Source organism: Oncorhynchus clarkii, chromosome 13 (assembly GCF_045791955.1).
Source record: "Oncorhynchus clarkii lewisi isolate Uvic-CL-2024 chromosome 13, UVic_Ocla_1.0, whole genome shotgun sequence".
Classification (NCBI taxonomy): domain Eukaryota; kingdom Metazoa; phylum Chordata; class Actinopteri; order Salmoniformes; family Salmonidae; genus Oncorhynchus; species Oncorhynchus clarkii.
The window spans coordinates 56,532,848-56,555,008 of NC_092159.1; the positions used below are offsets into that span (position 1 = coordinate 56,532,848).

The 22,161-nt window shown below is 44.3% G+C and overlaps 1 protein-coding gene across 1 annotated transcript; it reads right to left on the minus strand.

Moving 5' to 3' along the window:
• Positions 1-1,979: 1,979 nt before the first annotated feature.
• On the minus strand, positions 1,980-22,108 carry LOC139424064 (cilia and flagella associated protein 70). The gene is made up of 26 exons (XM_071175754.1): positions 22,022-22,108; positions 21,513-21,696; positions 21,243-21,341; positions 21,035-21,120; positions 20,710-20,889; positions 20,185-20,367; positions 19,386-19,480; positions 19,041-19,143; positions 18,773-18,907; positions 17,001-17,162; positions 15,789-15,881; positions 15,388-15,479; positions 15,087-15,147; positions 14,517-14,711; positions 9,480-9,611; positions 8,739-8,864; positions 8,313-8,446; positions 7,913-8,028; positions 7,326-7,511; positions 6,933-7,126; positions 4,621-4,773; positions 3,324-3,485; positions 2,920-3,009; positions 2,631-2,732; positions 2,218-2,265; positions 1,980-2,135 (listed from the first exon to the last, which is right to left on the minus strand). Exons 1-26 carry the CDS (start codon positions 22,091-22,093, stop codon positions 2,055-2,057), a joined length of 3,264 nt encoding a protein of 1,087 aa, XP_071031855.1. The 5' UTR covers positions 22,094-22,108; the 3' UTR covers positions 1,980-2,054.
• Between the last annotated feature and the right edge of the window lie 53 nt (positions 22,109-22,161).

Here is a 22,161-nt window from a genome sequence, read left to right on the forward strand (position 1 = left end):
TCCATCAACTTCTCTGCTTCCCTTGTATGAGTAACTTGGAGATTTGTTAATTGTTTTTCTTCAACTTTCACTTGATTTCCTCTATTTCTGAATCCACACTGACTAGGTCTAATAATCCTGAAGACTTTGTCACGGAACAGTCCAGTGGTTTGCAAATGGCCAACATGAATAATGTGTCTGGGCAGGATAGTATGTTTAAGGACTCTCAGTACATGATACAACTTTCAGTACATGGTAAAACTCTCAGTACATGGTAACATACCATATTTATGGGAACATGACATTTCTGAGATTATTTATTATGGGCTAAATAGATTACATGATGTAGCAGCAAATACAAATATTTTTTGTGCCTTGTTATGTACATGAGGCAAAACGTTATTCCTATCATTTCATAATGTCAGAAATATACACTCATTCATGTAGGTTCACCCAGTGATGTGTCTCCCAGACCTTAATGTGGTGCGTGCTGCGGAGCGCACAGTGAGGGAGCACCAAGCCAAGTTCTCCCAGACCTTAATGTGGTGCGTGCTGCGGAGCGCACAGTGAGGGAGCACCAAGCCAAGTTCTCCCAGACATCAAGCATTCTACAACAGGCAGAGAGACTGTTTCGTTTCTTTCATTATTATTATTGTCATCATCATCATTATTCAAATTACAGCAACTCATTTTTCGCATGGAGTATCTAATTACACTGGAGGCCTGTTTGTGCATTTGCTTGTTCCAAATGGCAAAAAAATCAATGTCATGGGATTTTATTAATGTTATTAAAGGAACCGTCTTTTCCCCTCTCTCGCTCTCTCTCACTGCAGCGTCAGATCATCGAGATAATTCCTATCACTAAGGTGATCTACAAGTGGGAGACGCATTTACTTTGTCTATGGAAATGAGTTTAAAGACAGTGCAGATGACTATCCAGCTAGCTGTTGCTGCACAATAATGTAGTGTGGTCCTGTACGGCTCAGTCTGCAGAGCATGACGCTTGCAACACCAGGATTGTTCGTTCCATTCCCGTGTACAAAATAAAAATAATTGTATGCGTGACTGTCAATCGCTTTGGGTAAGTGTCTGGTTTAATGGATTGCTTTAAATACGTCTGTCTTCCACAGAGGTGGTGATTGTAGGGTATGGGGCGGCAGGGTAGCCTAGTGGTTAGAGCGTTGGACTAGTAACCGGAAGGTTGCACGTTTAAATCCCGGAGCTGACAAGGTACAAATCTGTCGTTCTGCCCCTGAACGGGCAGTTAACCCACTGTTCCCAGGCCGTCATTGAAAATAAGAATTTCTTAACGGCCTTGCCTAGTTAAATAAAGGTAAAATAAAAAGTGTACTGTAGTTTATGGTTGGCTTGGCAGTTTGCTATGCCTGATAGTCTTTACACTTATGCAGTGAATGCTTTGGATATTGTATTTTCCACTTAAAGTATATGCTCGACTCCCGTGGTCATTCGAACAATAAGCGCTAAGTTCAGTCCATTCGGAAAAGTATTCAGACCCCTTCACTTTGCCCACATGTAAATAAGTATTTATTTATTTTTTCTTTGCAAACATAAAATTGTAAAATACCCCACATTGTCATTATGGGGTATTGTGTGTATATTAATGAGAGGAGTACATAATTTAATTAATTTTAGAATAAGGCTGTAACGTAACAAAATGTGGAAAAAGTGAAAGGGTCTGAACACTTTCCGAATGCACTTGTATGCAGAAGGAAGTAGCTTATAAACTGTACATTACTCAACTGTACATTATTGTGATTGTGCGCGAATGGGGTCTGATTCTTGATGTGCCCCTGGTTGTCCTAAGAATTGTGCCATCTGGTTTGCTTAATATAAGGAATTAGATTTATAGCATTTACTTAAACTTTTGATACTTAAGTACATTTAAAACCAGATACTTGTAGACTTTTACTAAAGCAATATGGGTGACTTTCACTTTAGTCATTATCATCAAGGTTTCTTTACTTTAATTCCAGACCATTAGGTATTTACCAACAAGAATTACAATTCATCTTTGTTTTTTAACCTAAATCATTGATGGTACCGGCAGTTGTTCTTCAGAAACATGGATTTCCAAAGCCAACATGATCTTGGAGTGCCTTGATCTCACGAAGAACTGCCTCTTTCTGTAGGTTCAACTGTGAAATAAAAGTAAATTACTTCATTAAATGCATATACATATCAATAACATTGTTTTGAAACAATTCAGAGAGGAACAACCTGCAGGGCGTATTTGTAGGACTGCTCTGCCTCAAGTCTTCTGCCCGTCTGAAACACACAACCACACACACTTCAGGGTTAATACACATGGATTTCACCTGAACTCTTTGTTTGTGTCAAAAACCCCAGTACACGGCCCTAAAGGAGCCAATTCTCTTCTGGCCTCCTTCTGCACACTATATACACTGTACTGTGTATATACTATAGCACTCAGTCCCACATAACAAGATGTAACAGAGATCCTTTCATTCGATATGTAATTCTATGGTGGTGACATCATAAGGTTTGGATCATAGAAACACAATCCTTAGAAAGGGTTTGAAACCTCGAACTCTGGCAATCTGGCTGGCCATCATTGACTTGAATGGGGAGGACTGTTTTATGGATTCTATTTCTATGGACTGGATGCTCACCTGCAAACAAACTAGAGACAGGTAACCCCACACCTCCGCGTTCCCGTTGTTCAGGATGTTGGCCTCTGTCAGTGCATCCTCTGCTTCAGTCAGCTCCCCTAGCTGTGGGTGGGCACACACACACACACAAATTAAGAATGTATTCCTAATTCCTAACTAGCCTGGTTAAATAAAAGGTTAAATAAATAATAAAAATGCATATACACACAAATATATCCTTCATACATAATCAAAAAGAGCGGTATCATTTCTAGAGGAGCTTGGGAAGAGTAGATATGGTATTTTTTACCCGGTAACAGGCGATCCCTAGTCCCAGCCAGGTGAGGCAGGAGGGGGAGCTCTTGCAGGCGCGCAGGTAAGTTGTTTTCGCCCTCTGAAACTTAAGTGTCAATACATAAAGTGTTAATTTCAATCATGTTGGCACACATCGGTAGGTAGGAGCTGGAGACACACCTAATTGGTGGACGAGGTGCAGAGTCAAACTAACAGACCAAAAACAATGAATCTCACACACTCCTAGGGACTCTTAATTACAGGGAGTTAATTACAGTGGGTAACTTTAATATTTTTAGAATAATGTATTGTTCAGTTTCCACCAAAACAACTACCAACTCCTGAATATTCCCCAGTAGTAAATACATTGTTCTCAGGTCCCAGGTGGTGTGTGTGACCCCCACCCCCTGTTCATCTCACCTCCCCTTCCTGCAGGTAGATGGATCCCAGGCGCAGGTAGATGGGGTGTGTGTCTGTGGCATCCGTCACAAAGTCCAGGGTCCTCTCGTAACACTCCTGGGCCTTCCCAAACTCCCCAGTCAGATGGTGTATGTGCCCAAACAACGCCCATACATCTGGGTCCTATACATGGCCAGAATACACACATCTGGGTCCTATACGTGTCCAGAACACACACATCTGGGTCCCTATACGTGTCCAGAACACACACATCTGGGTCCTATACGTGTCCAGAATACACACATCTGGGTCCTATACGTGTCCAGAACACACACATCTGGGTCCCTATACGTGTCCAGAACACACACACATCTGGGTCCTATACGTGTCCAGAACACACACATCTGGGTCCTATACGTGTCCAGAACACACACATCTGGGTCCTATACCTGTCCAGAACACACACACATCTGGGTCCTATACGTGTCCAGAACACACACATCTGGGTCCCTATACGTGTCCAGAACACACACATCTGGGTCCCTATACGTGTCCAGAACACACCTATCTGGGTCCTATACCTGCACAGAACACACACATCTGGGTCCCTATACGTGTCCAGAACACACACATCTGGGTCCTATACCTGCCCAGAACACACACATCTGGGTCCCTATACGTGTCCAGAACACACACATCTGGGTCCCTATACGTGTCCAGAACACACACATCTGGGTCCCTATACCTGTCCAGAACACACATATCTGGGTCCTATACGTGTCCAGAACACACACATCTGGGTCCCTATAAGTGTCCAGAACACACACATCTGGGTCCTATACCTGCCCAGAACACACACATCTGGGTCCCTATACGTGTCCAGAACACACACATCTGGGTCCCTATACGTGTCCAGAACACACACATCTGGGTCCCTATACATGTCCAGAACATACAATATAGCAATCAGGTCCTGTATAGATCACTTAGTTAGAGCATGGTTTTAATAACACCAAGGTTGTGGGTTCAATTCCTGCAGGGATCACACTAATGTGTTAGACATTTGTTTCCTGTATGGAATAATATATAAACCATTTAGAAGCATCAGATTATCATCAGATTGCTGCAAAACCAATTTCCTTTGCAACAATAAAGTTGAAAGTTGAACTTGAAGGGCCAGCTTCTCAGACACAGATTCAGCCTAGTTCTGAACTAACAAGCTCTTTCAATTGAGAATCACCATTGAGAATGCTTTTTACTCCTGGACCAGGCTTATTTTGTGTCTGGGAATTGGGCTGGAAATGTCTGTTGGCTCTACCTGAAAGCTGTCGTTGAGCGCCTCCTTCAGGCTGGACTCGGCGCTGCCGTACTCTGCCCTGAGCAGCTGCAAGCGGGCCAGGGCCAGGTGGTAGGAGCTGCTCAGACCCCCACCTGGACACAAGAGCTCCTGGGCCAGCGCTCTCTGGGCCATCTGTGGACAAAGGGTCAGAATTGGACAAGATTAGAAACGTATGCACAAAAAACCACATGGATCACCGTGCAGAGTCTCTTTTTTATCATCTACCATCTGTAGCAAACACAGGACACAGAGGGAAGGCTGACAAATATGTGTCTGGAGTGATGCACAGATCTCGTATCAGAATATTGGACAAATTAAAGAGTGATAAGCAGGAAGACAGTGTGAGAGAGATACTATTACACAGAGCTATAGTAGCTTACCAGTCTGACATACTGTATGTGTTTTTCACTCATTGTCTTCTGTTGGATTGGGCCATAGTTTAGTGTATACACATCCATAGTCTTCTATACAGCATGTGTGTCTAGTAGCTGTGTGTGTGTGTGTGTGTGTGTGTGTGTGTGTGTGTGTGTGTGTGTGTGTGTGTGTGTGTGTGTGTGTGTGTATATATATATATATATATACAGTGCCTTGCGAAAGTATTCGGCCCCCTTGAACTTTGCGACCTTTTGCCACATTTCAGGCTTCAAACATAAAGATATAAAACTGTATTTTTTTGTGAAGAATCAACAACAAGTGGGACACAATCATGAAATGGAACAACATTTATTGGATATTTCAAACTTTTTTAACAAATCAAAAACTGAAAAATTGGGCGTGCAAAATTATTCAGGCCCCTTAAGTTAATACTTTGTAGCGCCACCTTTTGCTGCGATTACATCTGTAAGTCGCTTGGGGTATGTCTCTATCAGTTTTGCACATCGAGAGACTGACATTTTTTCCCATTCCTCCTTGCAAAACAGCTCGAGCTCAGTGAGGTTGGATGGAGAGCATTTGTGAACAGCAGTTTTCAGTTCTTTCCACAGATTCTCGATTGGATTCAGGTCTGGACTTTGACTTGGCCATTCTAACACCTGGATATGTTTATTTTTGAACCATTCCATTGTAGATTTTGCTTTATGTTTTGGATCATTGTCTTGTTGGAAGACAAATCTCCGTCCCAGTCTCAGGTCTTTTGCAGACTCCATCAGGTTTTCTTCCAGAATGGTCCTGTATTAGGCTCCATCCATCTTCCCATCAATTTTAACCATCTTCCCTGTCCCTGCTGAAGAAAAGCAGGCCCAAACCATGATGCTGCCACCACCATGTTTGACAGTGGGGATGGTGTGTTCAGGGTGATGAGCTGTGTTGCTTTTACGCCAAACATAACGTCTTGCATTGTTGCCAAAAAGTTCAATTTTGGTTTCATCTGACCAGAGCACCTTCTTCCACATGTTTGGTGTGTCTCCCAGGTGGCTTGTGGCAAACTTTAAACAACACTTTTTATGGATATCTTTAAGAAATGGCTTTCTTCTTGCCACTCTTCCATAAAGGCCAGATTTGTGCAATATACGACTGATTGTTGTTTTATGGACAGAGTCTCCCACCTCAGCTGTAGATCTCTGCAGTTCATCCAGAGTGATCATGGGCCTCTTGGCTGCATCTCTGATCAGTCTTCTCCTTGTATGAGCTGAAAGTTTAGAGGGACGGCCAGGTCTTGGTAGATTTGCAGTGGTCTGATACTCCTTCTATTTCAATATTATCGCTTGCACAGTGCTCCTTGGGATGTTTAAAGCTTGGGAAATCTTTTTGTATCCAAATCCGGCTTTAAACTTCTTCACAACAGTATCTCGGACCTGCCTGGTGTGTTCCTTGTTCTTCATGATGCTCTCTGCGCTTTTAACGGACCTCTGAGACTATCACAGTGCAGGTGCATTTATACGGAGACTTGATTACACACAGGTGGATTGTATTTATCATCATTAGTAATTTAGGTCAACATTGGATCATTCAGAGATCCTCACTGAACTTCTGGAGAGAGTTTGCTGCACTGAAAGTAAAGGGGCTGAATAATTTTGCACGCCCAATTTTTCAGTTTTTGATTTGTTAAAAAAGTTTGAAATATCCAATAAATGTCGTTCCACTTCATGATTGTGTCCCACTTGTTGTTGATTCTTCACAAAAAAATACAGTTTTATATTTTTATGTTTGAAGCCTGAAATGTGGCAAAAGGTCGCAAAGTTCAAGGGGGCCGAATACTTTCGCAAGGCACTGTATATATATATATATATATATATATATATATATATATATATATATATATATATATATATGTGTGTGCTCATGTTGCTGACCTGTAGTGCGTTGTTCTGCAGCAGGAACTGCACTGTCTCCATATAGATGGTGGTGTTTAGTCTGGTGGGGGTTGCTAGGTGTTGCATGGCACTAGGTTCAGCCTCAGCACCTCCCTTGTATCCCTCCCCAGGCTTGTTGCCCTGGCAGCTCTGAGACCCGGTCACCACACTGGCTTCTGTGTCTCCATCCACGTCTACAGCCAACAAAAGTAGATCACATAAATGAGTTTGACCTCTTGCACAACAACACCTCACACTCACAAAGCATGGTCTTGGTTGAACAAGGCTGACAAAACGTCTAGTCTCAGACAGGGTGGCACCACCGTACGATGCTCGATTTGACGCTCGGGCTACCAGCTAGCGATACTGCATCTGCTACACTTCAGTGCTCACCTGGCTCGATGGTGAAAGACTCACAGTTCGCCACCTCCTGCTCCTCCTCCCCCAGGTCTGGTGACTCCACCCTTGTCTCCACCCTGCAGGGTGGGGTGACCACCAGGGCTGCCCTCTGCTGCTTGGTGGCCTCCAGGAAAGCCATCTCTGTCTGGATGGAGTTGTCCTGGCCCTCATAGAACAGGCCTGACCAGTGACCACAGATAATATGGTCATCACCATTGGATGGAATTTTTTTTGGAACTGACTCCCAATTGATTCCAAATTGAAGAATTAGAATCGACACCAATACTTCTGAAGTCAAACAGCTCTATTACAACACATTATTCTAGTATCGTAACACCGTATAAACTATTACTAAAGTATTATGGCGTGTCCTTGTTTCTTTGTATTGAATTCTTGGGATTAGATTATGTTCGCTGACAAATTAAAGTAAGAGGTGTCTGTTTGTGTTTGTGATTAATAGAGGCGTTTCCATCCTGGTCCTAGATCACTTTGTGCTGTAGAGCCAACCCTAGTGTTGTTGTTACAAACATACAGTATCTGGGACCAGGCTAGCATCTCCCTCCCGGGCTCTCATCTCTTACCATACAGAGTCCAGGCCACCACATTGGCCGGGTCCACACACGTGGCTCCTTCAAAGAATGTCTCTGCCTCCTCAAGGCGTCCACCCATCTCTGCCAGGATACCACACATAAGCAAACTGCAGACAGACAGAGAATATCATTCAGTTAGACTCTGTAATTCATTTATTTACTCATAAAATAAAAATACATCAAATAATGAAATAAAATGAAATAAAATTGTGCAGGGGTGAAACCCCCCAGAAAAGGCTTGTAGGAGGGCCCTCATCCCATGAGAGGTATACATGCAAATGGCAAGTTCCTGGTTTCACTGGATGTAAGTTTTAAGTATGGACCTCTATTCCCCTGGTCTGTTTAAACCAGAGTGAACGCTGAACCAGGTTACCATCCCCTCCCTTATTACCTGGGCAGGTGTGTTTGCTCCATGGACACAGCGTAGTGGAAGCACTCCTCAGCCTTCTGGTAGTCAGCCGTCAGCATGTACAACACCCCGTAGTCAAACCAGTGGGCTGGGTCGCTACGGTCACGAGTCAGCTGCTACAGGGGGAGAACCATCACAAACAAACCAAGCTCACTAACAGGGTTAGAACATCTCTTTCTGAACTAAAACCATGCTTAGAAATGTCCGTTGTTATGATGTTTAACCCTCCCGTCACAACTAAAGGTCCAATGGTTGAAAACATTCAATAGTTTTGTCACAGGCACTCTAGTGACTGCAGCACAAGGTGTGTGGTGCAGACAGACAGTGTGTAACTACTCCGAATGTGATTAAAATGAGTGCTTCAGCACTTCGCCTTTCCCAAAATGATCCCCTCCAACACTCTGTTACCTCCTGGTAGTACTGGGCAGCTAGCTGGTAGTCCCCGTTGAGCTGGGCCTCCTTGGCAAAGTGGATGAGCTGGGCACAGTCCACCAGGGGGCGAGGCTGAGTCTCCTGGGCATCCACTGACAACGTCTGGGGAGAGAAGAAGGACAAGGCAGTTAGTATTTTTTTGTACATTTTGTGGACACAAACGATTGCACATAATTAATATATTTCACCAAATATAGCATGTTACAAACAGAGCCCCATAAGGGATAGTTATGAACACCCAACCCTAGGCAACACAGTGACCAGGGGCTGGTTTCAATTATGGACTTTTTTGGTATAGAGGAACTACGTCACTGTCTATGTCAAAAAAACAACACATCTGGGGACTCTCCGAACAAATCACAAGGCAGCCATGCCAGAACGTCGCGATTCAAAACCAAAGTTTACAGGCAAAACCTTTGCAGTGGTTTTAGTTAAGATAGATAATGCAAACTAGCCATTTGTGAAATGCACACAACCTCTGTGATCCTGCTAGCTACTATTTTATTAAAGCGGATAAAGTAGTGACGCAGGCAGTGACGTAGTTCCTCTATACCAAAAGAGGCCATCATTGAAACCAGATCCTAGTCACTGTATATATATATATATATATATATAAGGGAAGAACAGAATAGGTTGAAATCCATGGAAAGAAAGAACTGGTCATGGAAATGTATGTATGGTGGGACTGGGAAGGGTGAGCAAGGGTGTGTGTCTTGCCTTGTTGAGGGCGACGTGCATCTCGTCCACCAGGAACACATAGAGCTGGCTGAGGAAGGCCTGCAGCTGCTCAGGATCTGAGAAGGCCTCAGTCCGCAGCATCTTCTCCCTCACGATACGCACCACAGAGTACTGGCCATGACATGGTAGCAAAAACATCACCACAGAGTACTGACCCTGACATGGTAGCATAAACATCACCACAGATTTACAGTTGAAGTTGGAAGTTTAGATACACCTTAGCCAAATACATTTAAACTCAGTTTTTCACAATTCCTGACATTTAATCCTAAGAAAAAAATTTAGTCTTAGGGTCATTTAGGCTCACCACTTAACTTTAAGAATGTGAAATGTCAGAATAATAGTAGAGAGAATGATTTATTTCAGCTTTTATTTCTTTCATCGCGTTCCCAGTGCGTCAGAAGTTTACATACACTCAATTAGTATTTGGTAGCATTGCCTTTAAATTGTTTAACTTGGGTCAAATGTTTTGGGTAGCCTTCCACAAGCTTCCCACAATAAGTTGGGTGAATTTTGGCCCATTCCTCCTGACAGAGCTGGTGTAACTGAGTCAGGTATGTAGGCCTCCTTGCTCGCACATGCTTTTTCAGCTCTGCCCACAAATTTTCTATAGGATTGAGGTCAGGGCTTTGTGATGGCCACTCCAATACCTTGACTTTGTTGTCCTTAAGCCATTTTGCCACAACTTTGGAAGTATGCTTGGGGTCATTGTCCATTTGGAAGACCCATTTGCGAGCAAGCTTTAACTTCCTGACTGATGTCTTGAAATGTTGCTTCAATATATCCACATAATTGTCCTCCCTCATGATGCCATCTATTTTGTAAAGTGCACCAGTCCCTCCTGCAGCAAAGCACCCCCACAACATGCTGCCAACCCTATGCTTCACGGTTGGGATGGTGTTCTTCGGCTTGCAAGCCTCTCCCTTTTTCCTCCAAACATAACGATGGTCATTATGGCCAAACAGTTCTATTTTTGTTTCATCAGACCAGAGGACATTTCTCCAAAAAGTACAATCTTTGTCCCCATGTGCAGTTGCAAACTACAGTCTGGCTTTTTTTATGCCAGTTTTGGAGCAGTGGGTTCTTCCTTGCTGAGCGGCCTTTCAGGTTATGTTGATATAGGACTCGTTTTACTGTGGATATAGATACTGTTATTCATTGTTATTCTAACTTCTGCGACGCATATAAGGCCCTCCCCCGCCCTCCTTTTGGAAAAGCTGACCACGACTCCATTTTGTTGCTTCCAGCCTACAGACAGAGACTTAAACAAGAAGCTCCCGCGCTCAGGTCTGTTCAACGCTGGTCTGAACAATCTGATTCCACGCTTCAAGACTGCTTCGTTCACGTGGATTGGGATATGTTCCGCATTGTGTCCAACAACAACATTGACAAATATGCTGATTCGGTGAGCGAATTCGTTAGAAAGTGCATTGGAGATGTTATACCCACAGCGTCTATTAAAACTTTTCCAAACCAGAAACCATGGATTGATGGCAGCATTCGCTCGAAACTGAAAGTGCGAACCACTGCTTTTAACCAGGGCAAGGTGACCGGAAACATGACCGAATACAAACAGTGTAGCTATTCCCTCCGCAAGGCAATCAAACAAGCTAAGCGTCAGTATAGAGACAAAGTAGAGTCGCAATTCACCGGCTCAGACACAAGAGGTATGTGGCAGGGTCTACAGTCAATCACGGATTACAAAAAGAAAACCAGCCCCGTCGCGGACCAGGATGTCTTGCTCCCAGACAGACTAAATAACTTCTTTGCCCGCTTTGAGGACAATACAGTGCCATTGACACGGCCTGCTACCAAAACCTGCGGACTCTCCTTCACTGCAGCCGAGGTGAGTAAAACATTTAAACGTGTTAACTCTCGCAAGGCTGCAGGCCCAGACGGCATCCCCAGCCGCATCTTCAGAGCATGCGCAGACCAGCTGGCTGGTGTGTTTACGGACATATTCAATCAATCCTTATCCCAGTCTGCTGTTCCCACATGCTTCAAGAGGACCACCATTGCTCCTGTTCCCAAGAATGCTAAGGTAACTGAGCTAAACGAATACCGCCCCGTAGCACTCACTTCCGTCATCATGAAGTGCTTTGAGGGGCTAGTCAAGGACCATATCACCTCCACCCTACCTGACACCCTAGACCCACTCCAATTTGCTTACCGCTCCAATAGGTCCACAGACGACGCAATCGCAACCACACTGCACACTGCCCTAACCCATCTGGACAAGAGGAATACCTATGTGAGAATGCTGTTCATCGACTACAGCTCAGCATTTAACACCATAGTACCCTCCAAACTCGTCATCAAGCTCGAGACCCTGGGTCTCGACCCCACCCTGTGCAACTGGGTACTGGACTTCCTGATGGGCCGCCCCCAGGTGGTGAGGGTAGGTAACAACATCTCCACCCCGCTGATCCTCAACACTGGGGCCCCACAAGGGTGCGTTCTGAGCCCTCTCCTGTACTCCCTGTTCACCCACGACTGAGTGGCCATGCACGCCTCCAACTCAATCATCAAGCTTGCGGACAACACTACAGTGGTAGGCTTGATTACTAACAACGACGAGACGGCCTACAGGGAGGAGGTGAGGGCCCTCGGAGTGTGGTGTCAGGAAAATAACTTCACACTCAACGTCAACAAAACAAAGGAGATAATTGGGGACTTCAGGAAACAGCAGAGGGAGCACCCCCCTATCCACATTGACGGGACAGTAAGATTTAAGTTCCTCGGCGTACACATCACAGACACACTGAATTGGTCCACCCACACACATGGCAGCAGCGCCTCTTCAACCTCAGGAGGCTGAAGAAATTTGGCTTGTCACCAAAAGCAACTTCTACAGATGCACAATCGAGAGCATCCTGTCGGGCTGTATCACCGCCTGGTACGGCAAACTGCTCCGCCCTCAACCGTAAGGCTCTCCAGAGGGTAGTGATGTCTGCACAACGCATCACCGGGGGCAAACTACCTGCCCTCCAGGACACCTACACCACCCGATGTCACAGGAAGGCCATAAAGATCATCAAGGACAACAACCACCCGAGCCACTGCCTGTTCACCCCGCTATCATCCAGAAGGCGAGGTCAGTACAGGTGCATCAAAGCAGGGACCGAGAGACTGAAAAACAGCTTCTATCTCAAGGCCATCAGACTGTTAAACAGCCACCACTAACATTGAGTGGCTGCTGCCAACATACTGACTCAACTCCAGCCACTTTAATAATGTAAATTGATGTAAAAAATGTATCACTAGCCACTTTAAACAATGCCACTTAATATAATGTTTACATACCCTACATTACTCACCTCATATGTATATGTATATACTGTACTCTATATCATCTACTGCATCTTGCCATTTTTATGTAATACATGTATCACTAGCCACTTTAAACTATGCCACTTATATGTTTACATACCCTACATTAGTCATCTCATATGTATATACTGTACTCCACACATCTATCCTGTGACTGTATGATTCTCAATCATAATGACTTGCCTATGCAAAAACAAAGGAAATAGAGGTCAGAACATCCATCTGCATCTTGCCTATGCCATTCTGTACCATCACTCATTCATATATCTTTATGTACATATTCTTTATCCCTTTACACTTGTGTGTGTATAAGGTAGTAGTTGTGGAATTGTTCGGTTAGATTACTCGGTTATTACTGCATTGTCGGAACTAGAAGCACAAGCATTTCGCTACACTTGCATTAACATCTGATAACCATGTGTATGTGACAAATAAGATTTGATTTGATTGATTTGATTACTTTTGTACCTGTTTCCGCCAGCATCTTCACAAGGTCCTTTGCTGTTGTTCTGGGATTGATTTGCACTTTTCGCACCAAAGTACGTTCATCTCTAGGAGACAGAACGTGTCTTCTTCCTGAGCGGTATGATGGCTGCGTGGTCCCATGGTATTTATACTTGCATACTATTGTTTGTACAGATGAATGTGGTACCTTCAGGCGTTTGGAAATTGCTCCCAAGGATGAACCAGACTTGTGGAGGTCTACAATTCTTTTTCTGAAGTCTTGGCTGATTTCTTTTGATTTTCCCATGATGTCAAGCAAAGAGGCACTGAGTTTGAAGGTAGGCCTTGAAATACATCCACAGGTATACCTACAATTGACTCAAATTATGTCAATTAGCCTACCAGAAGCTTCTAAAGCCATGACATCATTTTCTGTAATTTTCCGAGCTGTTTAAAGGCACAGTCAACTTGGTGTATGTACACTTCTGACCAACTAGAATTGTGATACAGTGAATTATAAGTGAAATAATCTGTCTGTAAACAATTGTTGGAAAAATGACTTGTGTCATGCACAAAGTAGATGTCCTAACCGACTTGCCAAAACTATAGTTTGTTAACAAGACATTTGTGGAGTGGTTGAAAAACTAGTTTTAATGACTCCAACCTAAGTGTATGTAAACTTCTGACTTCAACTGTATATTGTTAGTCTTATTATACATCCCACTTCTGATATTCTATGAAAAACAATTGTTTATGAATAACATACCAGGGGAAACATATGTTTCAGACAGCATTGAATTGTCTTCTCAAAAAGACTTGAAAAGGGACGACAGAGCTAGGCTGGTCCAACTTGGAAAGACAGCACAAACAGATCTGGGATCAGGATATTTGGGATCCAATTTATCTTTCACTAAATCTATAATACATTGTAAGGAACCGACCTCAGATGAGAAGAACAAGCAGACTGGCTTGTTAACCAGAATTTAGGAGATAAGCACCAGCTGGCCACTGGTTAGCCCCGACCCCGCTGTCCAAAAGTAGTTATTGAGCACTCATGCAACTGTCATTCTCAACATTATCCTTTACCCACTCCCCTAACCCGGATCATACTCATTAGTGTACACCATAGCAAAAGGTTTTGCAACGAAAAACAAAAACAAATGTTTCTTAAGTTCAGGTAGTCTCTCCCTGTGTCAGTCATTTTTTTTGGTGCCTAATGAATGCGACCCAGCCCTTTCTCACCTTAATCTGCTCCTTGAAAGCAAAGTACTTCCCAGAATAGTTGAGTTCTCCCAGGAGCTTGGTCTTGCGCTGCTCCTGGCTGGTTGGGTCCAGAGGCTTCTCTCCGGGCAGGAAGGCAGGCCCGAACAGCTGCTGGTACTGCTCCAACACCTGGCCTGCCACACTAGCTATCTGGGCCTGGTACTCCTGCACAGCCTGGTACAGCAGGATAGAAGGAAGGAAGTAGGGAAGCAAGGAAGGAAGCAAAGCCGCAAGGAAGGAAGGGGTATGTAAGGCTAAAAATAGACTTGTTTTCAAACAATTATGACATTTTGGTAACGATTTACATTTCCCAGAGCCCGTTATAAGGTTAAGTGTGACGTTGGTTTGGGATGTGCTGGACCGCAGGAGACAGCAGCTATCATCACTGGAAACCACTGGCATTTTATGCCTCTATACAAGTCTAGATTATGGCCACAAGATGGCAATCACTCAGAGTGAATGTAATGATTGAGGGAAGTGCAATCATTAGACCACGTTTTTGGATTACGTTTGTGGAATGTGTGTGTGTGTGTGTGTGTGGTGGTTTACTCTCTCTGCTCCAGCAGGTCTGCGAGGCAAAGGAGCTCTAGGAGGTATCAGCTCCATCACCCTTTCAACAGAAATGCAGAGAAACCGTAGTAAACCATAATACAACGTTACAACAACATTACTAGGATGTTGCTACAACGTTACTACAACTGCTACTACAACATCTATTCAAACAAACCATCCCTTTTTCATCCCATTCCAATCTATACTGCAATACTTCCACTCAATTACTTCAGACTTACATGTTAATCTTTTAGGCCATTCCACATGTTTAATTAAAGTTGAACAAACGTCACATTACCTTTTGGCTAACTCTTCCGGTGATCTCTTTGGCACCAGCGACTTCTCAAGAGCGATTTCAATGATGATGTAGGTTCTGGAATCTGCATACATCTAAGTTCAAGGTTCAAGTTAATTTGCCACATGCAATAGATACACTGGAAATGGTACACAGAGATGATAGGTGCTACTTATTGAGGGTGGCAGGTATCCTAGCAGTTAAGAGCATTGGGCCAGTAACGGAAAGGTCGCTGGTTCGACTATGTGAAAAATCTGTTGATGTGCCCTTGAGCAAGGCACTTACTCTAATTGCTCCTGTAAGTCTCTCTGGATAAGAGAGAGTCTGCTAAATGACTACATTGTAAATGTATACATGACCCCTAGATTTGATATTGTTTAATGGTTCACAGAACCCCAACTCACCTGACCCTCTGCGTTCACTTGTTGCTGCTGTTCAGTTTCAACCAGCGTCACACTATCAGTGCCAATGGGTGCTGACTTCCCCTGTGTCCCGGGCTGAAATAAAACAAATCACTATGTCCTTCTCTCTCACCAATCAAGGCAAACAAGCAAAGCATATTTCAATTCTAGTTCACTCTTTACAAGTTAGAATTTTGCCATGAGACATTGCAAAAAGACGAAGTTGGAAATACACAATAGCAAACAACCTGCAGGGTTCAACCATGCTACAGTACAGAACAGTTATTAAACAGTTATTCTCTGGTTGGATGTGGGCATGTGTAGGCAACACTTCTAGACAACACTTGTGTATGAACCATGAATGAGAGGTTGTTGTTTGTGTGGATCGATTCATGTACTTGTATGTACTTGTGCATGCTTGCGTGCTTGTGTGTGTGTATGTATGTGTACTTTGTGCACTTTGTGTGTGTGCATCTGTGGGCATGCATGTGTGTGTGTGAGCGTGTGTGTGCACACTTGTGGAGGCACGTGTGTGTGGGTGCATGCCTGTGTGTAAGAGCCTGTTATTTGTCTGGCCATAACAAATGCTTAGTTGTTGGGGTGGCTGTGTATGTGTGTGTGTATGTTTACGTGTATATATGTGTGCGTACGCACATGAGTGTGTGTGTGTGTGTGTGTTCGTCGCTCCTTCTGCTGCTGGGCCACGGGGGGGGCTGTAGCGAGGGGCCAGATGAGCTAACAGCTAACGAGATGATTCACCGCTCTCTGACGACGCTGGCAAGCTGCTGCCATTAAGGCTAATTGCTTTGGGAAGCGCTCCTGTTGCTGCCGACCCACAACTCAATCATAGAGGAAATCAGGGTCTCTGATCTAAGATGCTCTGTGGGAGACTGCAGCTGGCCTATCAACAGGATGTCACTGAATGCTATTGAGACCTTTTACAAAGAAGTCATATCCTAGCTCTATCGCAGACAGTGGCTCTTTCTCAATTCATCTTTCTTCGATTCCTTGCATCCTATCTCCTTGCCTCCTACTCAACCATATTGGAGGAGAAGGTCAAGGGTCCCTCCCATCTCACCTTGTTCTCCAATGTGTTCTGAGAAAGAGGCGAGGAGAGAGGGTGCTAGGCATTAAGGAAAGATGAATTGAGAAAGAGCCACTGTCTGAGACACAGAGCCCCATCGTGGTCAAAAAGGCAGTAAGTCAGTCGCTTACCCTTTTGGCCGATTCCTTGGTGTCCTTCCCGCCCTTGTGACCGCCGTCAAACATCTTACTAGGGACCGCCTTGCAGGAGCCTACGGAGGAGGGGGCCCTACCTCGGCCCTGGGTGGCCGGAGCCCTGATACTCTCTCTCAGAACACTGATGTTTCTCTTAGCCTGTCAAACACAATACAAGGGTCGTGTTCATTAGGGCACACCGTAACAAAACATTTTGCAACGGTAAACGAAAATGACGGTACTTATTGGACCAAGTCCATAGTCGTCCCTCCTGTTTCAGTCCGTTTGTCACCTTGTGAACATGCCCCGGGTCACACATAATAACACCAGATAATCACTCAGCAGGGGGTGGTTTGGTTCTATGTTGCCAGGGTAATGCAAAAACTCAAGTTCAGCACCGCAGGGGTACCGTAAGAGCATTAGAGCACACCACAGGAGGTTGGTGGCACCTTAACTGGGTCGGAGGGGCTTGTGGTAATGGCTGGAGCAGAATCAGTGGAATGGTATCAAATACATCAAACACATGGTTTGATGCCATTCCATTTACTCTGTTCCAGCCATTATTATGAGCCATCCTTCCCTCAGCAGCCCCCATTAACAATCCAAAGTATGGCACAACAAGCCAATTGGCAATGAGCAAAAACCATCCCCGCAGGGATACAGCGCTGCACAGCTGTGAAATACTAAAAGATGTGTCAAATGTGTGTTGTGGTTAACGGATGTATCTCATATTTCCACATTTGTTCATGTACAAGCTAAGAGCCCTTAGAAACCTAATGGTTATGAGATGTACTGCGCAAACACAAACAATTTGTTTTAAGATTGTAATAACATGGACCATCAAGTGTTTTGATTCTCTATTTTAGGACACTTGAGGGTATCATAGAACATTTTTTTAAGGGCAAAAAAGTGTTCTAACTACATAGGAAATGTACAAAAACAAACCAAAACAACTAACTAAATGTCCTTTAAACAAAACTCCAATAGACGGAGAGAGATAGCAACAAGGACACGAAAACTGGCACGGAATAGAATGGATGATAATCTGGACAACTGCTGTGTCTCAGAATGAATTAGTCAACATGGCTGCCTCTGTTCTGGTAGTCTGTTCTGCAAGTCTGTTTCATTTACCCAATCATATCACAGTCTCTCTCAAACACACAGACACCGAAAGCGGTTCTGTAATAATCACGAGTGTCAAATTAGTATTGACCGTTCCTCCACACCTGCCACTGCAAGACTATCTCACCTTAGTCTTGCGATACCAAACCTGTCAAACCATATTCTTATTTCCCCCCCCTTTTTCTCCCCAATTTTGTGATTACGATCTTGTCTCATCGCTGCAACTCCCCAACGGGCTCGGGAGAGGCGAAGGTCGAGTCATGCGTCCTCCAAGACCTACCAAACTGCGCTTAATACCTGCTCGCTTAACCCAGAAGCCAGCTGCACCAATGTGTCAGTGGAAACACCATTCAACTGACAACCGAAATCAGCCTGCAGAAGCCCGGCTCGCCACAAGGTGTCGCAATAGAGCGCGATGAGCCAAGTAAAGCCCCCCGGCCAAACGCTCCCCTAACCCGGACGACACTGGGCCAACTGTGCGCCGCCCTATTGGACTCCCGGTCACAGCCGGTAATGAGATCAAACCCCAGGCTGTAGTGATGCCGCAACACTGAGATGCAGTGCCTTAGACCGCTGCCACATGGGAAGCCCCAACAACACCATATTCTAAAGAAACCTTGAATGGCTGTAGTCGAAGCTCCTTTCACCTTGACCAGTAGGTCAGAGTCGTAGAAGGGGTAGAGCCGGTACGCCCCACGGACACGCCTCGCCCCGGGGTACAACAGGGGCGCCATGTCCACGTATGCCACTCCATGGAAGGAGAGTTGGGTTTCATCCTCACCCTGATGAACAGAGACACACACACACACACACACACACAAAAAGGCAATTCAAAGAAACATTAGTAAGGATATTAACAATAATGGCCAAGAGTGATTTTATCAGATCCTGTATAGGAGAAATTCAGTGTCTTACTCCCTTGTCTTTGCCAGCCTTCCCTCCCTTAGTGGCTCCAACCTGTGGTGACCTCATGACCTCTACTGGCCACAGTCTGCTTTCTGCTATCCTACGGGTCAGACTGAGAGAGGAGGATAGAACATAGATAGAGAATTCAATTAAATTCAATAAAACTTTATTGTTCCCAAAGGGCAATTTGGTAGTAGCGCAGTATATAGTCCAACTTTTTTCAATTCAATATTGAAAAACTTTATTGAGGATACTGTAGCTCTCTATTTATATTTGTTACAGATAAAATCCAAGATTTAAAGCAGGGCTCAATAGAAGCAGATTGTTGGCAGTGAGGTGGTGTATCTGTCTCACCAGGCTGCACCATCTGCATCCAGAAAGCAACGACGCTCTGTGTCCCAGCTCACTCTCTTCTTATTGGTCTCCGCTTCTTTCCGGAAATCCCTGTCCTGGAAAACACAGGAAGCGATGAGGGGAAGAGATCCATTGTCACGCCCTGACCTTAGTTATCTTTGTTTTCTTTAGTATTTTGGTTAGGTCAGGGTGTGACGAGGGTGGTTTGTTAGTTTTTGTATTGTCTAGGGGTTTTTATATTGTCTAGGGGTTTTTATATTGTCTAGGGGTTTTTATATTGTCTAGGGGTTTTTCTATGTCTAAGGTGTTTGTATCTCTAGGGGTTTTAGTAAGTCTAGGTGTTTATATGTCTATGGTTGCCTAAATTGGTTCTCAATCAGTGGCAGCTGTTTATCGTTGTCTCTGATTGGGGACCATATTTAGGTAGCCATATTCCTTGGGTATTTTGTGTGTTCTTGGTCTATGTTTAGTTGCCTGTCTGCACGACGCATATTAGTGCCATGGTTCGTTTTTTTGTTGTTTTGATAGTTTGTTCAGTGGTTTTTCTTTAATTAAAGAAGATGTATGCCTACCACGCTGCGCCTTGGTCACCTCTTTATGATGACCGTGACATCCATACATTACACAGAATGTATTGGTCAAACCACTGAGAGTGCAAACGATGACTCAATGACAATAATTGAAATAATGACATAACAATAAAAACATTTGATATATTTGGTATTAAGGTGAGATTGTGCTGCAGTACTAGAGATGGTTATACCAACCATAATACCAGAGTACAAGTAGGCTAGAGTACCTCTATGCTGGTGAGATCCCCATCCTCCATCTCAATGGGCTCTCCCTCCACGGAGACACCTGGTATAAACTGAGCTCCAGGAGCCAACAGGGGACCCAGGGGCCACTTCCTGGGTCTTCCCATGGGTTCACTCTCCCCGCCCACCTTAAGCAGCCCATTGGAGAACATCAGCACCTGCTCTTTCTGAGGGAAACAAGAAATGTGTCAGGTACAAGTTAAATGTCATATGACATTAGGGATTGTTGGTTCATCTGTGTATGTGTATTGTATCCTTGAATTACTGTCAATAGTTCACAGTTGACAACATTTCCACAGTAAAAATGCTTTAGTGCATTAGTATGGGAATTGGTCTGTACTATTCCAGTGTGACTGTGAACTGACCTATAGAGTTGTCATTCTATTCAATAGCAAATATTTGACAAATGACATGAAAAGAAGAGGAATTTCACTTTACTTCCTGTATTGACTGAATTTAAATGGAATTGGCTCCAACCCTGATGGCAACATAGGTCTCTTATCGCTCACCTCTGCAGTGAGGGGAACCTGCAGGGCAGCCACATAGCTGGAGAGAGGACCAGAGACAGGGTTCCACACCTCCGGAACAGAGTAAGCTGTCTCCACAGTAACCTTCAGCAGGTTGGAGTCAGACAGCTGGACGCCGGATAGCAGAGGCTCGGAAACACAGACGGTCACGTCTAGAGATGGCTGGATGCCAGGCAGAGGAGGGAGATTACAAACAAACAGAGCATACATACATACATATTCACGTATGATATACATACACAGTCACGTATGAACACACAGTCACACACACACAAAGTCTCTCGTGCTGGTTAGTTTTTACTCCTACTTTACAGCTGCCCTCCTGTGAGGCTGCCTCCGCAGGTGAGCCAGGAGTTGGATGAAGTAGCACAGTGGAGAAGAAGCTGACCTGACCTATTGAGGGTGAGAGAGAGAGGAATACATTTACATTTCAACCATGAGTGAGTTTTTTTGGGGCCCTGGAAGCTATTAAGTTAGATGGATACTCGATTGGATCTAATGTGTTGGTCTCTCACCATGCAAGAGAGGTAGCAAGTCCACTATAGCTTGCCCTATAACTGCAGTCTTCTCCTCCTTCTGCTTCTTCTCCTTGGGAAGGACCTCAATCACTGTCACTAAATGACAACGACAACGACGGATTAATGTGATAAGCAACCGTGGATTGGTGAACAACTGGCTGAACGAGGGAGATGAGGATATGGATCAATCGTCAAGATAAATAGAGGCTTTAACATCTGAAACAAGCAGCACACATCATAATAATGGATTAGTTAGTAGTAGCTCACATATGACAGGTTTGTGTGCCATGTCATCTAATGTGTGGGCAGCATCTGAGCACTCAAAGCTGCAGGTGAAGTTGTAATCCACGCCCTGATCCACAGCAGCATCCAGCTTCTGGGAATCTCCCAGGACGATGCCATTGAACTCAGCTCTCACATAGTTCAGGATGGACTCAGCCTTGTTGCCCCTCTGGAAGTGAAAAACAGCAACACCATTTTGTTAGGGTTTATTATAATATTAACGTTAGTTAGCTAGCAGAATTTGATCAATAGAGCTGTCACAGCCGGGGGTGCACATTTGACTCAACTGATCCATTAAGTTAGTCATCAAACTCTTGATCAACTGAATCAGTTGTACTTCCTGAGCTAAGACAACAACGTGCACAACTGTGGATCCCCAGAACCCAAGAATGTAAAACAACAAGTTAGCCATATATGCAAGTTGCTACAACTGACCGATCTTATTCTACCAGTGCTACTAACGTACTGGAAACCAGAAAGGGACACAAGCTTACCAGGTTATTTCCACGAAGTACTGTTATTTTCACGAGTGTTGCTTTGTCTCCCACACCACGAAATTGTTCCATTCTGTTTTTGTAAATCAGAGTGAGTAAAAGTCAAATGTTTGTTGATTGTTCTGGATAAACAAAAACTC

Bases quoted from the DNA above. Each gene is read 5' to 3' on its own strand.
- LOC139424064 (XM_071175754.1), bottom strand. From the start codon at position 22,093: ATGGAACAATTTCGTGGTGTGGGAGACAAAGCAACACTCGTGAAAATA. The intron at 20,890-21,034 runs GTAGGAGTAAAA...CCTGGCATCCAG, and splicing joins CACAGGAGGGCAGCTGTAAA to CCATCTCTAGACGTGACCGT. The intron at 9,612-14,516 runs GTGAGAAAGGGC...TGTCATGGCCAG, and splicing joins CTTTCAAGGAGCAGATTAAG to TACTCTGTGGTGCGTATCGT.